Here is an 11,594-nt window from a genome sequence, read left to right on the forward strand (position 1 = left end):
ACAACCCTAAGCACACAAGTTGTTCTACGAAAGAATGGTTAAAGAAGAATAAAGTTAATGTTTTGGAATGGCCAAGTCAAAGTCCTGAACTTAATCCAATTGAAATGTTGTGGAAGGACCTGAAGCGAACAGTTCATGTGAGGAAACCCACCAACATCCCAGAGTTGAAGCTGCTCTGTACAGAGGAATGGACTAAAATTCCTCCAGGCCGGTGTGCAGGACTGATCAACAGTAACCGGAAATGTTTAGTTGCAGTTTTTGCTGCACAAGGGGGTCACAGCAGATACTGAAAGCAAAGGTTCACATACTTTTGCCACTTACAGATATGTAATATTGGATCATTTTCCTCAGTAAATAAATGACCAAGTATAATATTTTTGTCTCATTTGTTTAACTGGTTTCTCTTTATCTACTTTTAGGACTTGTGTGAAAATCTGATGATCTTTTAGGTCATATTTATGCAGAAATATAGAAAATTCTAAAGGGTTCACAAACTTTCAAGCACCACTGTAGACCTAATACAGACAGTATGATGCAGCATTTGTGTGTGCAGCTATTATGGTGCATAAAATTATTTTATGTAACTTATGAAATCATATATCCCTTGATGTTTTCCAGGATTTAAAGAGGGTGCTGTCCTTCCCTCCATATCCAGGAGACTATCTACATCCAGTTGTTTATGCATGCACAGCAGTTATGTTGCTCTGCCTGCTGATATCAGTTATGACATACATTCTACACCACAGGTACAGTATGTGCTGAATGTTGTTGTATAATTACAAAGTTAAAGAAACATTGTTATAGGTTTTTATTTTTCCCGATAATGCTCATTACAGAACAGTTATTCCTTGTGTAATTTGGAATATTACTGATTTTCTACATGAACACAGTAGAGGTGTAGCTGGGCTGGATTTTGGATTTGAACCCTCTAAATTGAAATAGTTGTGTGTTCCAAATGATTATTTGTGGATGGTAAATATAGCACACATACAATAGAGCTGATTAGAAAAGTGTTAGATAGTGTTAGATAGTCCACATTTTTATTGGCTAGCAGCTGCTATAGTGATAAACAGGATTAAACTTTTGGAAATTTCGCTTTTGTCAGTAGATTTGGTTTTATAACATAAAATGTTCATATTGGGGCGGCACAGTGGTGTAGTGGTTAGCGCTGTCGCCTCACAGCAAGAAGGTCCAGGTTCGAGCCCCGTGGCCGGCGAGGGCCTTTCTGTGCGGAGTTTGCATGTTCTCCCCGTGTCCGCGTGGGTTTCCTCCGGGTGCTCCGGTTTCCCCCACAGTCCAAAGACATGCAGGTTAGGTTAACTGGTGACTCTAAATTGACCGTAGGTGTGAATGTGAGTGTGAATGGTTGTCTGTGTCTATGTGTCAGCCCTGTGATGACCTGGCGACTTGTCCAGGCTGTACCCCGCCTTTCACCCGTAGTCAGCTGGGATAGGCTCCAGCTTGCCTGCGACCCTGTAGAACAGGATAAAGCGGCTACAGATAATGAGATGAGATGAGATGTTCATATTGCTAACATGTTCTTATGTAAACATTTTCAGGGAAAGGTATTTATTTCCTATGCCTCCTAACGTTAATTACATTGCAAGACTGGTTGACAGTACATCTATCTCTGCTGGCAATCCGTCTAAAATGCATGAGTGCATTGTGCTTTTAATCAATTTAAATCAATTTAATTGTACAGATTTATTTGGCATACTTCCTTGTCTCCCCTGAAATTAATTCTGTCTATGCCATTGCCAATGATTATGTATTCCTCATAACCTTAGTATTTTGGTAGTGACTATGAGAGCTGAGCTCAGCAAGTAACATTTGCTTCATGGAGAGGGATTGACTGCCACTCTAAAGGGGTTAATGCCAAATCTGGATTACTGGAGCCCAACTTCTCAGTTTGATGAACACTCTTTACTCATGGCATTGAGCTTGTGAGACTGCAATTACCTAAATTCTGATTCCTTCTTTCTTCTTCCTTTTTTTTATTGTACTTGGGTGTCTGTCTGGGTGAAGTGTAATCCGAATCAGCAGGAAAGGATGGCACGTACTACTTAACGTCCTTTTCCACACTGCCATGACATTTGGAGTGTTTGCAGGAGGCATCAATCAGATCAAGTACCCCATTGTCTGTCAAGTGGTGAGTCTTTCCTCACACTATCCATTTCAGCTGTGTACTGCTTCAGAACTGCACTATGTACATTATATGGCCAGAGGTTTGTGGATTCCTGGCCATCACATCACCCATACATGGGCCTTCCTGAAACTGTTGCCACAAAGTTGAGAGCACACAATTGTAAAGAATGTCTTTGTATTTTGTAGCATTACAGTTTCCTTTCAGTTGAATTAATCACCCGAAACATGCTTCAGCATGACAGTGCCTATGTGCACAAAGCAGGATCCATTAAGATATGTTCACCAAGGTTGCAGTGGAAGCGGGACCCCATTGAACACTTTTGGGATGAATTGGAACACCAAATGCTCCCTAGGCCTCCTCGCCTGACATCAGTGCGTGACCTCATTAATACTCTTGTCGGTGAATGGACAAATACCCACAGCTATGCTCCAAAAGCTAAGGGAAAGCCCTCCCAGAAGAGTGGAGGTTCTTATAAGAGCAAAAGTGGGATCAAATCTGGAATGGGATGTTCTAAAAGCACACATATGAGTGTTATGGTCAGGTGTCCACAAACTTTTGGCCATATCGTGTACGCAATAACTTAAAGGCAATACTGTCTTGCACCTCACATATGTGTGCATTCAGGTGACATCATATGAGTAGGACTGCAGGGCAAAAAAACATAGAAACAAACTGTGTTGATCAGTGGTGGCTTATAAAATAAATTGCACTTGTATAAGTGACTTTAATGAAGAATACTTTTTAATCTTACTTAAGTAGATAGGTCAAGACAGAGATGTATTTTTATTTGGCTCTGTTTTTCACCACAGTTTCTACGTAAGGTAGAAATGCTGCCAAAACCTCTGTCTTTGGACGTTTCCCAGAATTCTTAGTGGGCAACCACACCTACTTCCCATTACAATTGCTCATATGGCCTTTCCTACTACTGGATTTCACCTATTGCTCATCTAGTCTCATTTACTTCTGGATATTTACCTGTCAGTTAATGCATCGCTAAGTATTGCTTGCTCTATGTAGCATGCATTACTAAACTGTATTTTTTTCTCTGCTTCTCCTCCCTCTGTATCCTGTGTTCCCATATATGATCCTTTCTTTGTTCTTCTGGGTTATGCTCTTTTTATTTGCCCCTTTGAACTTGATGCTGTGTTTTGCTTTGTGGTCCTGGACTTTTGTCTAACTATTTGTCTAATCTTGTTGAATAGCTAATAACAAGTGGATTCACTGATATTTTTCAATTTTGTTTAAAGCATCTTGTAAACCAAACAGCAACAGCAGTCCTAGATTGGTACATGATATTTTCATATTTTGGGCATGTCTGTGTGTATTGAGTGTTAGCAGTCACCAGAGTCTGTAGAGACTTCTGTCTGTGTGTGCTAAACTGTGTGAACTTTACATGCTGGTGTAGTATTTTAAACTAATAATTTACTGTTATGGGCGGCACGGTGGTGTAGTGGTTAGCACTGTCGCCTCACAGCAAGAAGGTTCTGGGTTCGAGCCTAGCGGCCAACGGGAGCCTTTCTGTGTGGTGTTTGCATGTTCTCCCCGTGTCTGCATGCGTGGGTTTCCTCTGGGTGCTCTGGTTTCCCTCACAGTCCAAAGACATGCAGGTTAGGTTAATTTGTGGCTCTAAATTGACTGTGAGTGTGAATGGTTGTGTGTCTCTATGTGTCAGTCCTGTGATGACCTGGTGACTTGTCCAGGGTGTACCCTGCCTCTCGTCCATAGTCAGCTGGGATAGCCTCCAGCTTGCCCGCAACCCTGCACAGGATAAGCAGTTACGGATAATGGATGGATTTACTGTTATGCAGTAATCTCCCATAGTATTGGTCTGTTCAAAGTACATTATTAATGTGAAGGATTTTATTTATTTTTATTTCTATGCTTGTAATGAAACTGTACAGAATGCATGACCTTCATTAAATCAATTAGTGAAATGTTTTATATTTTTAAAAATTCAGTTACTCCCTTATAAAACAAAGTAGGATTGTTTTAGTAGTAGTGTTTAGTGAAGTGATTTTTTATATTCTGGAGGGAACGCTGGTCGCTGTGGTACCCACGCTCTGAAATCAGGGGGAAGTAAGTTATATGGACCTGTCAATCATGCTGCCTGCCAATTCAGAAAGCGCCTTCTCTTTCACAAGCACTTATACCCTAGATATCTTTTTGGGGGTCTGGCTTTGGAGAGCTGTTTGGACGCAGCTGTTCGGAGCTGTGGCCGCAAGGTCTCCGGTGCCTGTCGTGGCGGCAATCCCCGAACCCGGTGGTGGACACCGGAAGTAAGGGATGCCGTCAAGCTGAAGAAGGAGTCCTATCGGGCCATGTTGACCTCCGGGACTCCTGAGGCAGCCGACGGGTATCGGCAGGCCAGGCGTGCTGCAGCTCGGGCAGTTGCGGAGGCAAAAACTCGGAACTGGGAGGAGTTCGGGGAGGCCATGGAGAAGGACTATCGGTCGGCCTCGAAGAAATTCTGGCAAACCGTCCGGCGCCTCAGGAGGGGGAAGCAGTACTCTGCCAACACTGTTTACAGTGCGGGTGGGGAGCTGTTGACCTCGACTGGGGACATTGTCGGGCGGTGGAAGGAATACTTTGAGGATCTCCTCAATCCCACCGTCATGTCTTCCACTGAGGAGACTGAGGCTGATGACTCAGAGGTGGACTCGTCCATTACCCAAGCCGAAGTCACTGAGGTGGTTTGCAAGCTCCTCGGTGGCAAGGCACCGGGGGTGGATGAGATCCGCCCTGAGTATCTCAAGTCTCTGGATGTTGTGGGGCTGTCTTGGTTGACACGCCTCTGCAACATCGCGTGGCGGTCGGGGACAGTGCCTCTGGAGTGGCAGACTGGGGTGGTGGTCCCTCTTTTTAAGAAAGGGGACCGGAGAGTGTGCTCCAATTATAGGGGAATCACACTTCTCAGCCTCCCAGGGAAAGTTTACTCCAGGGTACTGGAGAGGAGAATTCGACCGATAGTCGAACCTCGGATCCAGGAGGAACAATGCGGTTTTCGTCCTGGTCGCGGAACACTGGACCAGCTCTATACCCTTCATAGGGTGCTCGAGGGTTCATGGGAGTTTGCCCAACCAGTCCACATGTGCTTTGTGGATCTGGAGAAGGCATTCGACCGTGTCCCCCGTGGTATTCTGTGGGGGGTGCTTCGGGAGTATGGGGTTCGGGGCTCTTTGCTAAGGGCTGTCCGGTCCCTGTACGAACGGAGCAGGAGTCTGGTTCGCATTGCCGGCAGTAAGTCAGACCTGTTCCCAGTGCATGTTGGACTCCGTCAGGGCTGCCCTTTGTCACCGGTTCTGTTCATAATTTTTATGGACAGAATTTCTAGGCGCAGCCAGGGGCCGGAAGGAATCCTGTTTGGGAACCACAGGATTTCATCTCTGCTTTTTGCGGATGATGTTGTCCTGTTGGCTTCTTCAAACCAGGACCTTCAGCATGCACTGGGGCGGTTTGCAGTCGAGTGTGAAGCGGCTGGGATGAGAATCAGCACCTCCAAGTCCGAGGCCATGGTTCTCGACCGGAAAAGGGTGGCTTGCCCTCTCCAGGTTGGTGGAGAAGTCCTGCCTCAAGTGGAGGAGTTTAAGTATCTCGGGATCTTGTTCACGAGTGAGGGAAGGATGGAGCGTGAGATCGACAGGCGGATCGGTGCAGCCTCCGCAGTGATGCGGTCGCTTTACCGGTCCGTCGTGGTGAAGAAGGAGCTGAGCCAAAAGGCGAAGCTCTCAATTTACCGGTCGATCTACGTTCCGACTCTCACCTATGGTCATGAGCTTTGGGTAATGACAGAAAGAACAAGATCGCGGATACAAGCGGCTGAAATGAGTTTCCTTCGCAGGGTGGCTGGGCGCTCCCTTAGAGATAGGGTGAGAAGCACAGTCACTCGGGAGGAGCTCGGAGTAGAGCCGCTGCTCCTCCACATCGAGAGGAACCAGCTGAGGTGGCTCGGGCATCTTTTTCGGATGCCTCCTGGACGCCTCCCTGGGGAGGTGTTCCAGGCATGTCCCCCCGGGAGGAGGCCCCGGGGAAGACCCAGGACACGCTGGAGGGACTATGTCTCTCGGCTGGCCTGGGAACGCCTCGGTGTTCTTCCCGAGGAGCTGGCCGAGGTGTCTGGGGAAAGGGAAGTTTGGGCTTCCATGCTTAGACTGCTGCCTCCGCGACCCGGTCCTGGATAAGCGGAAGAAGACGAGACGAGACGAGACGAGGCTTTGGAGAGAATACTGAAGGGAGTGGCTGTGTTTCTTTGAATTTTGACTTATCATCTAGCATAAGCTTCCTTCCACCAAATCCACTTGTGATCAGTTTTATATTCCTGTTTAATGTTTTGCTTTTTTATTGTCTCAATATGTACATTACAATGCTGCACATTGTGACTTATTTGTGTTTGAATTTATTGGTCTCTAGATGGCAAGTATTCACTGCTATTTCCCATTTTTATTTAAAATCATCTCGTAAAACAGGCAGCAGCAGCCCTAGTTAGGTGCATGACATTTTTCAGCCGTATTGTGTGCGTGACTGTGTGTATTGAGGGTCAGCAGTCACCAGAGTACTGATGCAGTAATAAAAAGAGGAAGAGTAATGGACTTGCTCTCTTTAGTACCGTGTCCACAGAGGTGAGGCAGATACCTGTATAGACCAGCTGGCTAAGAAGGATTACCTCAAGCAATCCACTCAGTGCTCCTACATGCTTGCTTCCCCTTTTTAAACACTGTTCTATCCTGGGTCTTGTGCTCAGAGGCGGATGTCTGCTCACAGCAGAGCTGCTCAGTGGCTATATAATCATCTTAGTGTCCTGGCTGACATTTGTGTTTAGTGACTTTGTGTGTTCTGCTTCAAGGTTGGCATCATTTTGCACTACTCCTCTCTCTCCACCATGCTTTGGCTGGTGCTTACTGCCAGGAATACTTGTAGTGAAGTCTCCAAGGCTCCGCCCATCTCTCAGGACAGGGATCCACCCATACAGCCTCATCCCAAATTCACCATATTCAGGTAAATGGGCAAAAGAGTGGTTCATGACATTAGGCTCATGAGTCACAGACTGCTGATCTGCAAATAGTGGTAATGATGTTATCTTAATCAAATGAGTCTATTAAGGCTATAATTTGACATTTATTTGACCTGCACTAAAAGTGAATGTTCTTATGTTATGAGTTATGTTGTTATTCACTGGTGAGTGCAAAAGAACAGCGAAAGATGGCTTTAGATTATTTATTTTCAACATTTAGAGTAACAGCAGCAGGAAAAACAAACATATGCGATATCACCAAAAATATCTGGACACCTGATCATATCCACCATATATGTGCCTTCTCTAAACTATTTCCTCAAAGTTGAAAGTACACAGTTGTCTAGAACATTTTTGTATGCTGGAGTTTTAAGATTTCCCATCACTGGAATTAAGAGGCCCTAACCTGTTCCAGCATGATGGTGCCCTTGTGCCAGAAGTGGGGTCCATGAAGGCATGGTGTGCCAAGGTTGGTGTGGAAAAACTTAGGTGGCCTGCACAGAGCCTTGACCTCAAATCCACTGAAAACCTTTGGGATGAATTGGAATGCCGTTAGCTCTCCAGGCCTCCTCGCCCAACATCAGTGCCTGACCTCACTAATGCTGTTGTGGGTGAATGGGCAAATACCCACAGTCACATGTCAAAATCTAGTGGAAATCCTCCAAGAGAGTGGAGGTTGTTATTATAGCAAAGATGGGGACTAACTTTTGATGGGGTGTTCAACAAGCACATGGGTATAATGGTCAGGTGTCCCCAAACATTTGGCCATATAGTATATCTCCTTCTTTACTCTGTGATCTCTGATTCTGTCCTTTTGGTTCTGTTTTTAGATTGTATCTGTTCAGTAGTGGGATCCCCATTGTCATTGTTGGGGTCATAGCTGCTGTTAGCCTGGATAATTATGGGAGCAGACATGATGCCCCTTAGTGAGTATACTCTTTTTCTGCCTCCCTCCCTCTCCACTTGTCATTTGTCTGCTTTGAGTAATTTGTTCAAAACAATAATCATGATTGGAAATGAAATAATGGGCAAATGTACATGCACAAAATACACAGGCAAAATCTTCAGTCGGATTTTCATGTTCTGTCAGCTCAGCAGCCCTGTTACTTTGTGCCAGGTTTAGCATTCGTAGAATTTGCAGTGAGGCAGGAAATGGCTTCATGCAAGCATCATTGATTTATACAGACGTTTTAATTAAGAAAAATAAATTACCATGTGATTTGTGATTTAATTAAGGAAGGCAGTAATGGCATTACTGACTAGGTTGTTGATTCTATCTCTCTTCCTCTTCTGAAGTTGTTGGATGGCATGGGAGCCCAGTCTGGGAGGCTTCTATGGACCCACTGCATTCCTGGTCCTGGTCATGTGTATGTATTTCCTTTGCACATTTATACAGTTGAAGCGGCACCCAGGGCGTAAGTATGAGCTGAAGGCCATGACAGAGGAGCAGCAACGTCTGGCCACTGCAGAAATCAGCCACTGCCATGCTGCCAGTAGAGAACCTGGAGAACAGGGGGCCCATTCAGGTTGCACAGCCATCACTGCCTCTATGCTTGCCAATGAGCACTCTTTTAAGGCTCAACTACGGGCCACTGCTTTCACTGTCTTACTCTTCCTGGCTACATGGGTCTTCGGGGCATTGGCTGTGTCACAGGGCCATTATCTGGACATGATATTTAGCTGCTTATATGGGGCATTCTCAGTCACACTGGGACTCTTTCTCCTTATTCAGCACTGTGCTAAACGGGATGATGTGTGGCACCGCTGGTGGGCCTGCTGTCCTTCTAAACGCAAAGTGGATGTGAATGGAAAGGCAGCGGGAAGTACTGAAATTCAAAGTCACCTTGAGGTGAAGCGGCCTTATGCAGGTAAAACTTTACTTTCCCCCCACCTTCTCACATCCTCACCCCACTGTAACCCAAGCTTCCTGCCCACAGCTCAGACCCCAATGAGCCCATGCTGCTCCACCTTGTATAGCTCTTCTCCAGTTCTAGAAGGCTCTGCTCATTCCCTGTCTCTCCCTGATGAGTTACCCCACCCCTCCCTGCCACTGCAGAGCTGTCTGAAGGACAGGACTAAGTCACGTTCATTCAGTCGGCCAAGGCCCTGCCTCAGGGACTACACCTTACACATGGCTTCAACCAGCTTGGATGGAAGTGTGCACAGCTCCCACCTGGAAAGCCCTCACATCATGCATGTAGAAAATCCCATCACTGGTCATACCTCACACTTGGAGAGTCAGCGCTCCTGCCATACCCCTCATCTGGATAACCAGCTGCGCTGCACCAGCCCTAGCATCCACATGGAAAGCCACAGAATGCACCTGGACAGCCAGCTGCCTTGTCACGACAGATACACCTGCCATAGACACACGTGCTGTGCCAAGGAAGAACCTTTCTCCAGCATCTGCTGTCTCAAAACAGACCCATTTTCTGTTGTATCCCAGGGAGAAGATACCAGTACAGATTCCCTGATACACAGCAGCACCAAAATGACCAATAAAGAGGAGGACATTATGTTGCACTTGGATATGCCTCCTCCACAGGCCATTGTGTCAAGCTCCCAGTCTACTCTCAGCAGGAAGGGCACACTCAGCCAGAGAGGGATGCTGAGCCACAATAACAGTCTGCCTGAGGACTATGTCTTCAGTCCTGATTCCACAGGTAACATTAGGACAGGACCATGGAAAAATGAAACCACTGTGTAGCCCTGCAAAATATCCTGTTTCTTCCCTGAGCTAAACTACTACTAAACTACTGTGTAGTCCCAGGGCTATAATCCAAAGCACCTCTAAATAAAACTACTGTGTAGTCCTTCTACTATGACTGTCAGCTGTACACTCCCCAAACCTTCACTTAACCACTAATTAGGACTTTGTGGAGTTGAAAGTACAACACTGATTCCAAACAAGTTGGGACACTGTGTAAAATGTAAAAAAAAAAAAAGACTGTCATGATTTGCAAATCCTTTTCAACCTATATTCAATTGAATACAGTATAAAGACAAACTATTTAATGTTCAAACTCTTAAAATTTATTGTTTTTGTAAATATACGTTCATTCTGAATTTGATGCTTGCAATACATCTCATCTCATCTCATTATCTGTAGCCGCTTTATCCTGTTCTACAGGGTCGCAGGCAAGCTGGAGCCTATCCCAGCTGACTACGGGCGAAAGGCGGGGTACACCCTGGACAAGTTGCCAGGTCATCACAGGGCTGACACATAGACACAGACAACCATTCACACTCACATTCACACCTACGGTCAATTTAGAGTCACCAGTTAACCTAACCTGCATGTCTTTGGACTGTGGGGGAAACCGGAGCACCCGGAGGAAACCCATGCGGACACGGGGAGAACATGCAAACTCCGCACAGAAAGGCCCTCGCCGGCCACGGGGCTCGAACCCGGACCTTCTTGCTGTGAGGCGACGGCGCTAACCACTACGCCACCGTGCCACCCGCTTGCAATACATTCCAAAAAAAATTGGGACAAGGGCAACAAAAGATTGGGAAAGTTGTAGAATGCTCAAAACAACAACAACAAAAAAAAAAAAAACCAAAAACAAAACACCTCTTTGGAACATTCTACGAATAACTAGGATAAGTGGTCATTGGAAAGGCCCAATCATTCACAAGCAAAGACAGGGCAAGGTTCACCACTTTGTGAAAATCTGCATGGGCAAATAGCTTAACATTTTAAGAACAACATTTCTCAGCTTACAACTGCAAGGAATGTAGGGATTTCACCATCCATAATATCATCAAAAGATTCAGAGAAATCTCTACACGTAAAGAACAAGGCTGAAAACCATCACTGAACACCTGTGGCCTTTGATCCTTCAGGCGTCACTACATTAAAAGCCAACAAGATTGTATAATGTATATTTCTAGATGTGGTCGGGAACACTTCAGAAAACCATTGTTGGTAAACACAGTTCATCGCTGCATCTACCATGCAAAGCAAAAGCCATGTATCAACAACATCCAGAAGCAATGCCAAATTCTGTGAGTCTGAGGTCATCTGAGGTGGACTAATGCAAAGTGGAAAAGTGTGTTGATCCAACGAGTCCATATTTCAATTCTTTTTGGAAATCATGGACGTTGTTTCCTCTGAGCTAAAGAAGAAAGGGACCATTCAGATTGTACTGGTAACAAAGTTTAAATCCAGCATCTGTGATGGTATGGGGGGGTGTTAGTATCCATGGCATAGGTAACTTGCACATCTATGAAGGATCCATTAATGCTGAAAGGTACGTATAGGTTTTGGAACAATATATGCTGCATCCAGATGATGTCTTTTTCAGGGATGTCCCTGCTTATTCCTGGAAGACAATGCCAAGACACACTCTGCGCATGTTACAACAGTAGGGCTTTGTAGTAATAGAGTATGAGTGCTAAACTGGCCTGCTTGCCTCCCATCAAAAATGTGTGGCGCGT

The 11,594-nt window shown here is 45.5% G+C and overlaps 1 protein-coding gene across 1 annotated transcript; it reads left to right on the forward strand.

The window, feature by feature from the left end:
* Positions 1-624: 624 nt before the first annotated feature.
* Positions 625-9,861, forward strand: adgra1a (adhesion G protein-coupled receptor A1a). The gene is made up of 5 exons (XM_060938997.1): positions 625-746; positions 2,026-2,149; positions 6,987-7,138; positions 7,985-8,080; positions 8,451-9,861. Exons 1-5 carry the CDS (start codon positions 697-699, stop codon positions 9,859-9,861), a joined length of 1,833 nt encoding a protein of 610 aa, XP_060794980.1. The 5' UTR covers positions 625-696.
* Positions 9,862-11,594: the final 1,733 nt, after the last annotated feature.

This window comes from Neoarius graeffei, chromosome 14 (genome assembly GCF_027579695.1).
Source record: "Neoarius graeffei isolate fNeoGra1 chromosome 14, fNeoGra1.pri, whole genome shotgun sequence".
NCBI classification, from domain to species: Eukaryota; Metazoa; Chordata; class Actinopteri; order Siluriformes; family Ariidae; genus Neoarius; species Neoarius graeffei.